The sequence below is a fragment of the Haliotis rubra genome, unplaced genomic scaffold (genome assembly GCF_003918875.1).
Source record: "Haliotis rubra isolate DU_JTF1 unplaced genomic scaffold, ASM391887v1 Scf71, whole genome shotgun sequence".
Lineage (NCBI taxonomy): Eukaryota > Metazoa > Mollusca > Gastropoda > Lepetellida > Haliotidae > Haliotis > Haliotis rubra.
Genome location: NW_025767424.1, coordinates 1,028,361 through 1,046,822, shown reverse-complemented (window position 1 = coordinate 1,046,822; position 18,462 = coordinate 1,028,361). Strand labels below are relative to the sequence as shown.

At 40.6% G+C, this 18,462-nt stretch overlaps 1 protein-coding gene across 1 annotated transcript; it reads right to left on the bottom strand.

Annotated features, from left to right (window-relative positions):
- Nucleotides 1-5,822: 5,822 nt before the first annotated feature.
- LOC124259090 lies at nucleotides 5,823-8,593 on the bottom strand. Its single transcript, XM_046693178.1, has 3 exons — nucleotides 8,357-8,593; nucleotides 6,422-7,275; nucleotides 5,823-5,965 (listed from the first exon to the last, which is right to left on the bottom strand). Exons 2-3 carry the CDS (start codon nucleotides 7,269-7,271, stop codon nucleotides 5,889-5,891), a joined length of 927 nt encoding a protein of 308 aa, XP_046549134.1. The 5' UTR covers nucleotides 7,272-7,275; nucleotides 8,357-8,593; the 3' UTR covers nucleotides 5,823-5,888.
- Nucleotides 8,594-18,462: the final 9,869 nt, after the last annotated feature.

Sequence of the window (18,462 nt, the reverse complement as noted above, 5' to 3'; positions counted from 1 at the left end):
CGCACTATTCCCGCCATATGGCGGTCTGTAAATAATCGAGTCTGGACAACACAATCCAGTGATCAACATCATGAATATCGATCTACGCAATTGGGATAGGTTAGTCGCCTATTAGGAAAAGGTGCTGAAGATCAATTCTAACCCGGTCTTAATTCGCATATACGTAAATGTCCTTCATATCTTATTCCTAATATTACTCTCCGACCATAGTGAACATAAAGGGGGCGGGGGGTAGCCCAGTGGTTAAAGCGTTGGCTCGTCACGCCGAAGACCCGGGTTCGATTCCCCACATAGGCACAATGTGTGATGCCCATTTCTGGTGTCCCCCGCCGTGATGTTGCTGGAATATTGCTAAAAGCGGCGTAAAACTAAACTCAGTCAGTCAGTCAGTCAATGAACATAAAGTAAAACAGATCAGAACCATTTGTGACCAATTCGTGTCATTCTGGAACAAGCACAAAGTAGACTCGTGCCCGTTTTGATATATTATTTCCACAATACATTTCTGTGGACTGCAAATTAAACCTTACATGACTTACTTCTCGACCATGACAGCGCTAACGAACATTATGCAAACTACATTTGTGTCCTTTGAGTTATCTGAATCTTTGTTTGTTGTTTAACGCCGCACTCAGCGATATCTCGGCGAGTCTGGACAACAGGAGCATCGATCAACTAAACTGATACCCATAACATTACTAAGAACAAAATATCCATCATCATCATGTCAAGAGATTGGTTGTTTTGTTGTTTAACGACGGACTCAGCAAATTCCAGCTGTATGGCGGCGGTCTGTAAGTAGTCTGGACCAGACAACCCAGTGATCAACAGCTTGAGCTTCGACAACTGGGATACAATGACTTGTGTCAACCAAGTCAGCGAGTCTGACCACCCGATCCCTTAAGTGGCCTTTTACGACAAGCATGGGTTGCTGAAGAAAAAATGCAATTCTAACCCGGATCTTGTCGTGTACCATGTCACAATATGTACCGACATATATATATATATATATATATATATATATATCACTTCTCCCTGAAGATAAAAGTGAAACATGTTGGAGAAGATCCGTGTCGTGTGATTATTTCAGAAACTTCTTCTTATATACGTACTACTGTACGCTCGGTATTCTCATCACTTTATTTATATATTCTCATCACTTTCTTTATACATAACAAATCCTCAAATTCTATAATTTTGATAAAAAAACTCCCGAGTTATCTCTAATAAATTCGTCACATGGTTTTTTGAAAGGGCGTACGGGACTGTAAGACCCTTGTAATTTCCGTATTTCGTTGGGCCTCACGAACTTAGGACTTTACAATTGTCTTACAGTCCCGTACACCCTTTCAAAACACTGTGTAACTAATACTATATATACCAACACATCGAATGAATATCTTATATTCACGCCCTTGCAGTTTCCGAGTAAGAAGCTCTCAGTAACATATGCTTCTCGTAAAAAAGTGTGAATGCTTGGTGACCTGATTGACTGACTGATTGATTGGTTCGTTGATTGGACGGTTGGTTGGTTGGTTCTTGACGGAGACATATACCTGGAGAGTTTTGTAAACACGTGCTGTCAGTTGATACGCATACATATACCGAGCTTTGCTTGTATACCCATGTGTAATTGTACTTGTATAATTATCTATTCATGCCGTCAAAAACACAGACGTGACCTGAGAAAACACAGCCTGTGTTTGTCCACTCTACAAAATGTAATATTTCAGTACAGCTTTATGTAGTTTAAAGTATGAAGCTGACTTATGTGTTTAATGTGTTTGTGGAACCATTAGCTTTTCGTGTATGCCACAAAATAGCCTGCCATACAGACCCTGAAACAATTATACCCAAAGTAGCACATGGAAGTCTAGAATGTGTGCAGGTCTAGATTATCGCAGTTTCTGAAAATGAAGAAAATCCTTGGGCTACTTTTTATTGTATTTTATTTTAATTCAAACACTTATTTCTGTAAAATAAGTTTATTTCAGAGACTAGCTGTTAGTCTGACCAGAAACAAATATGTTGATATCGTACACGGGCATTGGAATATACAGACTAGTTTGTAATTTTGAGTACCTGTACAACGAAGTACCTGCATGGTATCTTGTATAAAAGTTTACATCGTTTATCATTTTGGATATCTTGTAAAAACGCATATAAAATTGAATTCATCGTTGCAAAATAAAAAAAATATAGCTGTTGAAAAGAATGTCGGTGTTAAGTGAGCCTTTTCCTGAATTTTGACGAATCTCTCATACGGGGACCCATAAAGGTCCGGGTTAGAATATTGATCTTCAGTAACCAATGATTGGCGTAAGAGGCGACTAACGGGATCGGATGGTCAGGCTCGCTGATTTGGTTGACACATGTCATCGTATTCCAATTGCGTAGGTCGATGCTCAAGCTGTTGATCACTGGATTGTCTGGTCCAGACTCGATTATTTACAGACCGCCGCCATATAGCTGGAATATTGCTGAGTCCGGCGTAAAACTAAACTCACTCACTCTCACACTGGATCCGCCATTCTCTTAGAAGTAACAGTATCAGTGTCATCAAGTCAAATCTGTTATCTCTGTTATCGGGTTACGAAACTGACGATCGAACATATTAATTTAACGCATGTAAGTCAATGATCCTGATCATACTGATCAAGTACTCCAATCCTAGAGCATTCAGGTTGTGATTTTTTCACTCCTGGCGGTTATTGAAAAACGAGACGAGCTTTCATTTCGGTTACAAGTGGAGAGGTGGTGATTCATTCCACTTCCGTCATGGCCTCCTTATGATGTTCAAAGTGTTTTCCTTTTCGCCTTGACCCATTCCCAGACTGGTTCCCGGGGTATGTTGCGCAGGCGCTTCACTTATGAGCAACACTGTAGAAAAACCTGAGAACGGGTAGTTAGTTGTTTTTCTTAGCATTTCATCGATCCTATAGCAAAGCATACGTCACCGAAATAAGGCCCATCGTTACTTTCAGAGACTTTCAGAGAAGGAAAACAGTTTCGAGAAAGTCGTCGTAACCTGGGCGAGATGTAAACAATGACACACACGTTTCAACACCGACATGTCCGATAATATTTCCTGTCAGCTCGACATTGTCACGAAATTGTTCACATAAAACATGGAACTGAACGACCACATTAATGACATATTGTCAGCATTTTCCGTTGTAGCTAATTCCACGTGTAATTTGACAACCCTGGAACCAGGTAAATAGAATGTGTAAAGTTGCAGCTTTTTTAAGCAGAATTTTAAATTTCTTTTACAATTAAAACGTACGAAGCCAAACTATACATGTTATTTCTTTTACAGTTTTAAAACTTATTCCACCCAAAGTGCTGTAATGATACGGTGTATATCCATAGTACAATCGAATGGGAGCTTCGAAATCCTGGTCAACCTCGTTGTACCCAAGATACGCAAAAGGCCAAGGCCAAAACCTATAAAACACCTAAACCCAAACCCCAACTAAAACCAACAACACCAACAAAGGAACACGACTCAACACAAACAAAAACAATAAAATGTTATCCTCTCAAGGACGCTGCGTTTCTCCTTCTGTCTTTTATCATTATCGGAGGGCCACGCCGAGGCTTTTCATGTTACGGAAACGAGAAGTGATGAATGCGGAAACGAGTGTCACGCGATCGAAGGGACATAACTCTGTTCGTCTTAGGTACACCTACAGTGAAAGAAATACAATTCAACGATTGTAGGTCTCGAGAGACAGTACCCGGGGATCCAAACACAAAATCTAAAGTTGACGACATTACAGTACTCAGTGTAACTGGTTAGCTCGTTTCTACCATCTACGACCGCCTCCGTGGTGTAGTGGTTAGAGCGTCCGCCCGTAGAGCGGAAGGTCGCGGGTTCGATCCCCGACCGCGTCATACCAAAAAGACGTTAAAATATGGTACATGTTGGTCCCTGCCTTGCGCTGGGCATTAATGGGTACAACAAGGACTGGTCGGCTCGGAGTCAGTATAATGTGTCTGAGTGGTGTATTCATGCTTCACTGCGGCATGGTATCTCAGTGGGCTAGCACTATAAAACCAGCTTAAGTCTGGGCTAGTACAAGAAGCCGCAGATACACATACACATGCATGCACGTCGTCATATGAGCGAAATATTCTCAAGCACGACGTAAAACCCAATTTCACCTCACCTCACCTCTACCATCTACGTTACCACAATTACAACAGCAGTGGTTCCGTTATACGTTTGTAAGTGAGCTTTCTTTTATCAATATTCCAGTAGTATCACGGCGAGGGAGACCTGTATGGGGACTCACAGATTGTACCCGTGTGGGACATTGGGTTTTTTACGTGAGAATATTTCGCTCATATGACGACGTGCATGCGTGTGTGTGTGTATGTGCAGCTGCTTGTACTAGCCCAGACTGAAGCTGGATTTATAGTGCTAGCCCACTGAGATACCATGCCACAGTGAAGCATGAACACCCCACTCAGACACATTATACTGACTCCGAACCGACCAGTCCTTGTTGTACCCAGGGAGCGCCAGGCAGGGACCAACAAGTACCGTATTTTAACGTCTTTTGGTATGACGCGGCCGGGGATCGAACCCGCGACCTTCCGCTCTCCGGGCGGGCGCTCTAACCACTACACCACGGAGGCGGTTTATGATATGAATGAAGAATATTAACATGTTTACTGTACATGGTGACTGTATTGATAATACTTTGTTATCAAAGAATATTGTAGTCATCATGATTCATAGAGGGATTACCATTTTTTAAATTGTTCTGAAAAAGTGTTTGTAGATATTTTTGGCAAGAGTAACAAAAAAATAGTAGTTTTTAAGCAAAAATCATGAATAACCCGGGGCTTTTATCATAATGGTAGCTACGCCCCTGTCTAACGATTTAAGCACGACAGCGAAACCTACGTTCACGTAACTGCACAGTATGTGATTTATTGGCAGACATTAGGCAAGATAGTAGTCACGAGGCAAGGCGCCAGACACTGTTGGGCCACGGGTAAGTAATTGTACGTGTAGTGTTTAAGGACGTGTATTTGTTAGAACATGCGAGTATACGTGTCAGTACTTGTGAGTGAGTGAGTAAGTGAAGTTTTACGCCGCACTCAGCAATATTCCAGCTACATGACAGCGGTCTGTAAATAATCGAGTCTGGACCAGACAATCCAGTGATCAACAGCATGAGCATCGATCTGCGCAATTGGGAACCGATGACATGTGTCAAATAAGTCAGCGAGCTTGACCACCCATATTTGCCAGCTCCATATACGTGCTCATGGGTTAACCAGAGTAAAACGTCTTCCCTTGGCTTCTGTCCCGTGTCAATATGACACGCCCTGATAAACCGAACAATTGTTTCTCAGTCAATTATAGGGACAAATTGAATCCAGGATTACTGAAGATTAACGGGGCGGTGGGGTAGCGTAGTGGTTAAAGCGTTGGCTCGTCACGCCGAAGACCCGGGTTCGAATCCCCACATGGGTACAATGTGTAAAGCCCATTTCTGGTGTCCCCCGCCGTGATGTTGCTGGAATATTGCTAAAAGCGGCGTAAAACCAAACTCAGTCAGTCAGTCAGTAGTGGTTAAGGCGTTCGCCCGTCACGCCGAAGACCCGGGCTCGATTCCCCACAAGGGTACAATGTGTGAAGCCCATTTCAGGTGTCCCCCTCCGTGATATTGCTGGAATATTGCTAAAAGCGGCTTAAAACTCACTCACTCACTCACTCACTCACTCAGCCACCCACCCACCCACTCACTCACTGAAGAAAAAAACTGTTCATGTATTTCGACCACAAAAGAATACCAACACGTAGATATATTTATACAAATATATAAATGTATTTCCCAGACATTCACACGCTGTATTACAGTCATCACAGGTCAGTTTATGACCTTAGCTATCACTGGCAGCAGTGGAATCATCAATGACGTCATGGCGACATTTGTTGCAGAAGCTCCTGAAATAAGAAAAAACGCCAACATCATATACAATTTCAAAAGAACATAACAACAAAAGAGTAACATTTAATAATGTTACTCTAATTGCAATATGCACTATTCTAGCATACATGGGGATGGTGGGGTAGCCTAGTGGTTAAAGCGTTCGCTCGTCATGCCGAAGACCTGGGTTCGATTCCCCACATGGGTACAATGTGTGAAGCCCATTTCTGGTGTCCCCGCCGTGATATTGCTTGAATTTTGCTAAACACACTCACTCACTCACATTGATCTCATATCATATGTAGTTATCGGTATTCTATGTTGTGTCCTTTATCTATTTAAAAGTATATTTTGTGTCATTTGTGACATACAAAACGCTTGCTATAGAAATGCCTTTATTATCTGTTTTTAATTTCTGTTGACAGGTTTTGTCGTGTAACGGTAAAGCTGAGGCTACAATGCACAATACTTACCGCTAGCTAATTCCTGCTGTTGAATGTTCTCCTCCAGTGATTCCATCAAAAGGGACACCCTCTGGAAATTTTCACCACTTCCAAAGTCGTGGTGCTTGTCCTTCAAATCAAAGAATTTATTCAGGAGTGCTTTCAGTACCGCCAACTTCAGCTTCCCCAGAGCTTTCAAGATGTCCTTGAAGTCATCCTCGTCAATCTTGAAAATAGAGGGCAGATATTTGCTGAACTTGGTGGTCAGTCCATCCAAGATATCCCGCTGTTGGATATTCTCCTCCAAAGATTCCATCATCTGAGACACTCTCTGAACATTCTGTGCGCTTCCGAAATCGTGGTGCTTGTCTTTCAAATCAAAGAATTTATTCAGGAGTGCTTTCAGTACCGCCAACTTCAGCTTCCCCAGAGCTTTCAAGATGTCCTTGAAGTCATCCTCGTCAAGCTTGAAAATAGAGGGCAGATATTTGCTGAACTTGGTGGTCAGTCCATCCAAGATATCCCGCTGTTGGATATTCTCCTCCAAAGATTCCATCATCTGAGACACTCTCTGAACATTCTGTGCGCTTCCAAAATCGTGGTGCTTGTCCTTCAAATCAAAGAATTTATTCAGGATTGCCTTCAGTACCGCCAACTTCAGCTTCCCCAGAGCTTTCAAGATGTCCTTGAAGTCATCCTCATCCAGGTCGAAAATAGACGAGAGATATTTGCTGAACTTGTTGGTCAGTCCATCCACGATATCATCCACTGAGCGTCTAGGACGTGACAGTTTGGTGTCCAGGGTGTCTTGGGTGTCAGACATAGTGGAATGAGCACACACCAGCACAACGAGGCACAGAAGGGAGATGGAGGACTGCATGCTTCTGAATAAGAGATAAGAGTTAAAGTATTAATGGAATAATACCTGCATTTGTATTCTATTTCCCCAGTCATCAAATCACTACATTCACAGTTAAAACAATAGCAATATGTTAATATATACATCCTGAACAAGGCACTGGGCACGTGGCCAATACCAATATATCCCTGAAGAAACAGCAGGAGGTACTATGAACGAGTCTCCCAGGTCAATGGACACCGGGTGTCAAGGACACATTTAAAAATTGGAACAGTAACGTGTACCAATAGTATAAAGTATTTAATATGCTTGTATAGCCCTCTCTATCTTAATGACTAATGAGTAAGTTATATACATATTGCCCCTTCCGTTGTACGCTGAACAACACAGAGGTCATCCAGTCTGTCATAGCGAGTCTGTGTCTCGTGTCTTTCCAAATGTGAAACACGTTTGACGTATGAATGATAATGAATGAATGATAATTGATTTGTATAGCGTCTGGTTTCCAGATTAAACATGGCTGCTCAACGGCACTTGTTGAAGTGAGCGGAAAAAATATAAGTCTTCAGATGAGTTAGAAAAGAGTCTTTTGTTTGACAATTTCTGATTTCCAGTGGTAGAGCATTCCACAGTTTTGGAGCTGCAAAGCATAGACCCACTTCGCCCGGGCCCATCGTTGTTTTAGTTTTAGGAACATGAAGTAGTTTATCATCGGCTGAGACTAATTGGGTCGTTAATTGTAAATTCCAGAACCTTTCCACTGCAGCAATGCTTCCTGTGTTTTACCCGTAACATCAGACTTTGAAATACGTTATCCATAACACCAGAGTGTCCAGCAATATCATTCACTTTTACCTTAAGTAGGTATCTGTAAATGAATATCTGTCTTCTAACAGATATACAAACGATTAACCTATTATATTTTGTATAACAAGAACAGGGGCGATGGGGCCTAGTGCTTAAAGCGTTCGCTCGTCATGCTGAAGACCCGGGGTCGATTCCCTACTTGCGTGCAATGTGTGAAGTCCATTTCTGGTGTTCCCCGCCGGAATATTGCTAAAAGCGGCGTAAAATCAAACTCACTCACTCAAAACAAGAAAGCTTACCTTTCTCTGAGACACAGATCTATGTGTGGGTCAGCGTGTGTTCAGCTGCTGTGTTGACCATTGAGTCTGTGCCATTATATAGGGTTAGCCGGGAACCTTGTCATTCTGTGACACTGGTTCCGTGGGTGAATCATGGGGTGGTGCCATATATCCATGACACAGCCTCTTTGCTCGTCGTCGGGGGGTCGTGGGATTTGGGGGACAATGGGAAGCGTCCGCTGTGATGGAGCAGGGTGACTCAGTTTCCTTCAAACTCCATGCTATACTTCCCACGTGTTTCCCCCAGTTTTGATCTTTGCTACGCACACAGTACCAGACAATAGTAACAAGAGTTATCTCCCGTGCTGTCATGACAACGCACCGGACAAGATGGCGGGAATGACAGGGAAGTCATGCAGATTTTAGCTGTGGATAAACTCAAGTAGATGTGACCGTGTGGTGGCATTACAAGTTATGTACGGGGCATTAGGAAACGGAGAATCATTGCCACGACACGGATGGTCGTAGTGACGGCGCTATATGTCAGCCACACATAATATGATACATACATATCTGCCAACATCACCATAATTAAAGAGGCTATTTTGGGTGATGCTGAATGTGCAATATCATGCGTACTTTCATATGTACTCTTCATGAATGTAGGGGAACTTCGAATTTGTATATGAAGTACATGTATAGGCTTAACAAACTTTTCAAAGACAGACATCTTATGAACGCACCACCATTTCTCTTTATCACCGCCCCTAAACACAACGCATGGTATGCACGTGTACAACGCAGTAGTCCCACACACGTACATGGGGTGTCATTCTTGATTTTGACGGTTTTCAAGACGGTTGATAAATAAATCACCATAGACCATTAATTTTGACAGTTGTTATAGGGACCGTTCATAATTTATGGCTAGGGAGGGTGATGATGATTTTCATGGAGAAGCATGTACAATGTGAATGACAACTCCCACCCCCACCCCCACCCCTAAAATTTATGTACAAAGTAAGTGACCCCGCCCTGCATCTCATGTACAAAATCAATGACACCCCCACCCCACCCCTGCCTCCCTTACCTTATGATAATGTTTAAGCATAATTTTTAAATATTTGTATGTACAAAATTGCTGACCCCCTAAAACATGTGTTCAAACTTGATGACACACCCCCACACACCCCACACCCCCCACCGAACAAAATGGGTGACCCCCCTTTAAAATCATTATCAGAAGGTCCGTGTTTCGAGTACCAGCACGGGAAAATATATGGCCGCTACTTAAATGTTTCCCAGATCAGATCGACTGTCATGTTGTCGTAACTTAAACCGGTATACTCTCGAATATTTGTTTCCGTTTGCCGGTTCTCTTACCGTAGCAGGTTTCACTACACTAAATCAGTATCACATGTGAAGAGAGACAGAGACATGTGACAGCTGTGATTGGATGAAATAGTGTAAGATGTTTGTTTTTTAAAAGCACATCCAACCAGTAATTAAAACTTACCACAATTTTAAGTATTTAGTGCTGTCATTTTTATCACCATCACATATGCTTATTGTGTGTACAGATATTTTCCAGCAGGTGACATTTGGTGCGGAACTGGGGTTTATGTGTTCCACTTCCTGTGCTCGCAAAACGAGCCGGGCAAGTTGGCCTGATATTTTGTTTTATGGTAGTTTAAAGGCCAGAGTGTACCCATGTGTACTTGGAATGGCTATTGATAGCCTGGATATTTAAAAAAAAATATAAGGTTACTATAGAAGTCTATGGGAAAACATTTGGTGGTGTGTAACCAGAGACCATACTATTATATGGTCTCTGGTGTAACTTAGCATACAAACCCAAATGAGAATGGAAAGCATATGGACGAAGGGACATAACTCTGGTTGTCTCAGATGGACACTAAAATCACCAATGCGCGACGGAAAGAGCGAGTGGATGAGTTCAGATTAACACCGCTCTGATCAGTATTTCAGTTACGTCATGGCATGTCAGCTTGGACTAGGACGGGTAACCCGGATACCCGAGAAGCGTGGGTAATGAGTTGGACCCGGGTACCCGTCTCAATCCCCGGACCCGTTATGATCATGTGACCAATAGATTAAACAATGTAATATGTTATATGATATTCTTTCATTTTTAAAAGGTTGTATTGTCTTTGAAGATTTAGACATAATTACAGTCACTTCTTTTGAATATAATACATGGTTAAGATATTGAAAAACTTGAAATTTTAGCCTCCGAGCTGAAGAATATATTGCCATTTCCTACAAATTTGATGTCAGGAATTAACATAACGGGTATCCGGGTAGGGTAGAGTAGTAGGGGGTGGGATACCCAGGTAGAAAATTTGGACTCGTCCCAGCCTTAACGTCAGTTTGGTCAAGGACAAGTCTGAAATGCTGCTGAATGCCAGTGCACGTGTACTGTGCACACACATCTGGAAACATGATCAACCTGATTCTAAAAATGAGTGAGTGTTGGCTTAGTCCAGAATAATAACGACGGGACTTCTTCGTGACGAGCAATATCTAACTACGTATGTAACCGCGAAATAATATACTGACGAACAAAAGAAAGTACACACCTGGCACAACGTTCACGATGTTTGTGACTTGTAACTCTTTTCAAAATAATTACGCTGAGTTTTTTTAAAAAACACCCCTCAAACTGGCGTGTACTTTCTTTTGTTCGTCAGTATGTTTTATTGGGGTAGTCCCGTAAGTTCGACCTTTGGGTCGAGGTAAAAATCCTTTGATTTTTGACGTTGTGAAAACGTGTTGTTTTTAAGGGATTAAGACACTGGTTTTCTACAAAATGTAAAATGTGTCCACTCAGGCAACGATATATGACATGTGAACCAGCGGGTTTAGTGAGTGAGTTTAGTTCACTCAGTTCATTAGTAGTGAGTTATTCAATGTCTTACATAAACTGACCCGTGAAGATCCGGGGTAGAATAAGTCTTCAGCAACCCATGCTTGCCACAAAAGGCGACTATGCTTGTCGTAAGAGGCGACTAACGGGATCGGGTGATCAGGCTCGCTGACTTGTTTGACACATGTCATCAGTTCCCAATTGCGCAGATCGATGCTCATGCAGTTGATCAATGGATTGTCTGGTCCAGACTCGATTATTTACAGACCGCCGCCATATAACTGGAATATGCGGCGTAAAACTAAACTCACTCACTCACTCTTACATAAACGTGCATGCTATAAGAATGTTAGAACTGACAGTTTTCATCCTCATTTCCACAACATCAGTTATAGCAAATGCACAATACGTTTCTTTCTACTTCTCATGGTGGAAGATACATACGTGTAAATGGTTATATGTTTCTTGTGAACAAGGAGAAAGGGGAGAAAGAATCTCGAGGAGATGCATTCAGAAAGTCTGCAGATCAATCTCAACAGTGAACGACATAATTTCCAAAATACCTTGAGACAACAATCACAAACCTGTACACAACGAATTCAAGGTGAATCTTTTCGACTGTACCAAAAATACTGACGGTCCCCGCACAAACAACAACCTCGAGGGTTGACATGGCCGTCTCAAGAAGGTTGTTGGAAAACAACATCCCAACCGTTTCCAGATCGATGGCCAAGTTCTTGGCAGATGAACAGGGGCTGAACGAGGCAAAGATGCTTCAGTACAATGCTGGCCAAAGACTGACCCAAAAAGAAGTACAGATATTTGGAGAGACGACTAGACACCTTGAGGTATTTGCTGTCACCATGAATTATACATTTAATTTAATTCACAAGGAAATGGTCATTTGTAGTGCCATACAGTTTTCTTTTTATAAATAATGTTAGATTATGCATTGTATGTTATGTTATTCAAAGTTGCTTTTTTTAGTGCTATAAACTTTATAAACTATTTGTATTATTTATTATGTAGACATTAGAAATTACCGTCCCAGTGAAAGCCTAAATAAAAATGACATTTTACAGCGTGATTCTTGTCCAGTTATTTTCAGGTGAACATTTTAGCATTAACCGTACCGTTTCTAAAAACTTTGACTGCCCATTGTCTAGAACCAGTCGACTTTGAAGATATACCCCTGCAAACCGACCAGTTTGTTTTTACACCCATACGGGACCTAACCATTTTATTAGTGAGTTTGGTTTTACGCCGCTTTCAGCAATATTTCAGCAATATCACGGTGGGGGACACCAGAAATGGGCTTCACATATTGTACCCATATGGGGATTCGCACCCGGGTCTTCAGCGTGACGAGCAAACGCCTTAACCAGTAGGCTACCCCACCGCCCCCGTATGTTTTATTGGAGTGGGTTGACATTTGCCTAGCCATCGCCCACTCCGTCGATCCACACGTAAGTATCAGTCTTGTTGTCATAACTCGTTTATATGCCATCATACATCGTTTTCATTGTGGGCACCCAATGCACACTGAATAGTTTCACTTTGATTTTTTCTCTCGGTGAACCAGAATTCGGAAGCACGGCAATATGATATGCGGAGTTGCGTCCCTTGGACCTACCAGTGTTGTCGATGCGAGTCTGTAATCTCATTTGTCCTCTGGGTCTTTAACAAAATGCTTCTCCATAAATGTCACTGGCAACGGGTAAATGGTCCGTAGCAACTTGGAAATTTACAGATAATTATAAGTGCTTTATTCCCTATGACATGTGCTTAATTTTGGTACCACTGATTAAATGTATCAAACTTCTACTGCTACTACTATTTTTTTATATTATTATATGATACTTATATAGCGCACATATCCAGGCAACTAGTGCTTGCTCAAGGCGCTAATATTTTTTTCCCTCAATCATTGGATGTCAATCTCAATTGCACATCGTATTATCAATCTCAACTCCCTGGGGAGTATACAACTCTTGCAGCCACTAGGCGCACCGAGTTATTGTGGCTTTCTCATCCTAACGAGGTACCCATTGTGGGTGGACTGGGACAAATAGTCACAGTATTTTGTCCAAGTTCACTGCACGTTGCTGTACCCGCAACTAGGTGTTTGCACGTATTCATGTGGCCAGCATCTGGTCATATACCAACGGATTCGTGGGTTCTTTTAAGTGCACAGGGTTGTGTACTGTACACTAGGGGTTGTGACAACACTGAAAGAGTCTGCACACAAAGTTGACTCCAAGGTTTTTACACCCGGTCACAGGTGGGCTCGATCCCGACACCTCAACCTCGCTGGATCACTAGCCTGGCGCCTTAGCCAGCTCGCCCACCGCGCTACTACTACTACTACTACTACTACTACTACTACTACTACTACTACTACTACTACTACTACTACTACTACTACTACTACTACTACTACTACTACTACTGTTACTGCTACTACTATTGTCTTGTTTTCGGTGATAGCATGGGTCCACGGCCTGTCATGGGGAACAACATGAACTAGACAAAGAAAGTACCACTCATATTTGTTGGTATCAAATCATGATAAAAAACAAAACAACAGAAAACCCCCCAAAAGAAACCCAACAAAAACAATCAAGAAAAGGACATTCAACGATGCTAGTTTTATTATTTGTGGTCGTTATAAGAGAGATGGTAAATAAGCAAGACTATACTCTTATACGGTGTGTTCCTTACAAGATAGATGATAAATCAGCAAGACTATACTCTTATAAGTTATGTTCCTTACAACAAAGATGATAAATAAGCAAGACTATACTCTTATACGTTGTGTTCCTTATAGGAGAGATGATAAATAAGTAAGTCTATACTCTTATACGTTGTGTTCCCTATAAGAATTATGATAAATAAGTAAGATTATTCTCTTATACGTTATGTTCCTTACAACAAAGATGACAAATAAGTGAGACTATACTCTTATGCGTTGTGTTTCTAAAAAGAAAAGTGATAAATATGAAAAATGATTCCCTTATTCATTGTGTTCCTTATAAGATAGATGATAAATAAGTAAGACTATACTCTTATACGTTATGTTCCTTACAAAAAAGATGATAAATAAGCAAGACTATACTCTTATACGTTATGTTCCTTACAACAAAGATGATAAATAAGCAAGACTATACTCTTATACGTTATGTTCCTTACAACAAAGATGATAAATAAGCAAGACTATACTCTTATACGTTATGTTCCTTACAACAAAGATGATAAATAAGCAAGACTATACTCTAATACGTTGTGTTCTTTATAAGAATGATGATAAATAAGTAAGACTATACTCTTATTCATTGTGTTCCCTACAACAAAGATGATAAATAAGTGAGACTATACACTTATCCATTGTATTCCTTATAAGAATGATGATAAATAAGCAAGACTATATTCTAATACATTGTGTTCCTTATAAGAATGATGATAAATAAGACTATACTCTTATACGTTATGTTCCTTACAACAAAGATGATAAATAAGCAAGACTATACTCTTATACGTTATGTTCCTTACAACAAAGATGATAAATAAGCAAGACTATACTCTAATACGTTGTGTTGTTTATAAGAATGATGATAAATAAGTAAGACTATACTCTTATACGTTATGTTCCTTACAACAAAGATGATAAATAAGCAAGACTATACTCTAATACGTTGTGTTCTTTATAAGAATGATGATAAATAAGTAAGACTATACTCTTATACATTATGTTCCTTACAACAAAGATGATAAATAAGCAAGACTATACTCTTATACGTTATGTTCCTTACAACAAAGATGATAAATAAGCAAGACTATACTCTTATACGTTATGTTCCTTACAACAAAGATGATAAATAAGCAAGACTATACTCTAATACGTTGTGTTCTTTATAAGAATGATGATAAATAAGTAAGACTATACTCTTATACATTATGTTCCTTACAACAAAGATGATAAATAAGCAAGACTATACTCTTATACGTTATGTTCCTTACAACAAAGATGATAAATAAGCAAGACTATACTCTTATACGTTATGTTCCTTACAACAAAGATGATAAATAAGCAAGACTATACTCTTATACGTTATGTTCCTTACAACAAAGATGATAAATAAGCAAGACTATACTCTAATACGTTGTGTTCTTTATAAGAATGATGATAAATAAGTAAGACTATACTCTTATTCATTGTGTTCCCTACAACAAAGATGATAAATAAGTGAGACTATACACTTATCCATTGTATTCCTTATAAGAATGATGATAAATAAGCAAGACTATATTCTAATACATTGTGTTCCTTATAAGAATGATGATAAATAAGTGAGACTATACACTTATTCATTGTGTTCCTTATAAGATAGATGATCAATAAGTAAGACTATACAGTTATACGTTGTGTTGTGTTAAGAAAGATGATAAATACGTAACACTATACTCATACACGTTGTGTATAAGACACATGGTAAATAAGTAAGAGTATACATTGACTGCGTTCCTTACAACAGAGATAATAAATACTCGATTCATTTATAAGAAGTTATAATTCTTTTTAAATTTTAAATGTATTTAAGCGTAGATTGATATACACAAGGCTTTATCTAAATCCAACTAAAGCGTGTTTTATAGAGCTTAATATATATACATTTTCACCATGTTGCTTCAGCGGAGCTTTAGGGTACATACACCCAAACAGCTGGTCTATGTCACATGTATATGCACATGGTTGTCAATTGCACACTTTGATGTACAGCTGCATCCGATGAGTAAGTAAGTTATTCATTATTTGCTCATTTAAATTCCATTACAAACACATCATACTGGACTTTGAATTTATGAATGTGTGTATGTGTATGTGTATGAAACCCTCATAATCACAAGTTTTCATCCGACAGCAATGTGTTCGGTGGGTTGTTTGTGAGTCAGTAATTACACATGTGAGCGACGTGACTAATCATTCCCTGAAACTAGAAGCATGCAAAATAACTCCCATCATTCAGATTTTCGAGTTTTATGTAAAATTATAACCACAGCATTATTTTATTTCTAAAACATGTCATGAAGATAGGGAGAGTACTATACTACCACATGTACTTCCGTTCTTAGGGGAAAACATTTATTGAGAAATCCAAAAATACCACAAGGCACCAGTTTACCCCTGACCTATCCATGTTTTTGTCGGGTTTGGCGATGAAATGATAACATGTTGCGGGGGATGAACGCGAAATGTCCTCGTTCAATCATGATCACAAAGGAGGGATTACAAAACGGCTGCTCCCCTTTTACTAAAGTCATATCAATAGTCTGACATGCTAATGAACCGACAATGTTGGTATCTTCTTGCCACTGTTCCACAATGTCATCAAACCAAGGCTTTTATCTTTCCCATCAAGATCTGACAAACTGTTTCACTAGAAGCCAGGTGCCGTTGTGGAAACCAACCTTAGCGCCAAGGTACCTTATGTCCTACATCACATACACGTGACGAATCCGGGTTAGAACTGCATATGCCCCTAATGTGTAAAATAGAGGCCAAAATATTGTCAAAATTGTGTGACACAGTGCCTTTAAATAATCGAGAGTTCCCCAGACAATGAGGTTCCCGTAATACCACGAAGCCACCCAACACGGGTCATGCGGAAGGCGACCCGTGAAGGTCCGGGTTAGAATGAACCTTCAGCAACCCATGCTTGTCGTAAGAGGCTACATACGGGATCGGGTGGTCAGGTGCGCTGACTTGGTTGACACATGTCATCATATCCCAGATCGATGCTCATGCTGTTGATCATTGGATTGTCTGGTCCAGACATTAATTACAAACCGCCGCCATATAACTGGAATATTGCTGAGTGTGGCGTTAAACAACAAACCAACCAACATTGAGTCTATTTTAAGGTATGGGAGTTACGGCCACCTTAGCGCTAAGATCGCTTTGTACAACGGCACGCAGGTCAAGCGGACTTCCTTGAAAACGAACCAGCCTTTAGTGCTGAAAGGTCAGCAACAACCTACGCTGGTCGAAAGAAATGACCTGGATCGAATGGTCATCCTGGGTGACGTGGTTAGAGGTCATCCTAACCGGACCACGTGGATGGCTGCTCACAGTATCAAACATTGGTTTTCCTAGTGCAAACACGGCCGTTGATAATTTACATAGTTTCGTTCCAGAATTGAACACTGATCAGGCTATTGTATATTGAAAAAGAAAAAAATATGTGTAAATGTCCTCTGATGTACTAAAATTGTGCTGCAAAAAGAAAAATGTGTTCTGTTGAACTTTCTTTCTTCTCTGACCGCCTCCGTGGTGTAGTGGTTAGAGCGTCCGCCCGGAGAGCGGAAGGTCGTGGGTTCGATCCCCGACCGCGTCATACCAAAAGACGTTAAACTATGGTACTTGTTGGTCCCTGCCTGGCGCTCGGCATTAATGGGTACAACAAGGACTGGTCGGCTCGGAGTCAGTATAATGTGTCTGAGTGGGGTATTCATGCTTCACTGCGGCATGGTATCTCAATGGGCTAGCACTATAAAACCAGCTTAAGTCTGGGCTAGTACAAGCAGCCGCACATACACATACACACGCATGCACGTCGTCATATGAGCGAAATATTCTCAAGTACGACGTAAAATCTAATTTCACCTCACTTCACCTGCTTTCTTCTCTCAGAAAAAAATAAACTATTCTGTTTCTTGACGTCGTACTCGTAACATAATTTCTGTCTCTTACAAACAATAGCCTTTTTTTAAATCAGCTCTCAAGTCATACTTATTATATGCAGAGGGATCGATCGGACTGTATTTTCCCATGAAACTATACAATAACATTACACCACACTGGCCTTGGTATTCTATGAATAACGGGAAAAGCCGAGTGGGTCTGAATGACAGCAGACTATTTTCGGACGCCTATCCTTGGCGATAGAGACACAACCCACAGTAAAAATATTCGCCAGTCACTGCGACTAACGGGCGTGGAACAATTACCGGAAACATGACCCTTGTGAACATCGAACATCTAGGAAGTATTCCCTTTATAAACACGTGGATAGTGTCATTTGAACTTCATGCCATGAAATCAAAACTAATTTTACTCAGGGTTTACCCATTTGTTCTCCGTGAGAAATCTGTCCTTCTGGTTAACAGAAGATAATTACTCTTCCAAAAAAGTAGGGGAACTTGGTTTTTAATATACGATTGAAACAGTTGGGAGCTATAGCGG

What these genes read in the sequence shown, in the direction of transcription:
- LOC124259090 (XM_046693178.1), bottom strand. Translation starts at nt 7,271, where the DNA reads ATGCAGTCCTCCATCTCCCTTCTGTGCCTCGTTGTGCTGGTGTGTGCT. An exon ending in ACAGCAGGAATTAGCTAGCG is followed by an intron (nt 5,966 to 6,421) that starts GTAAGTATTGTG and finishes TTCTTATTTCAG; the next exon opens with GAGCTTCTGCAACAAATGTC.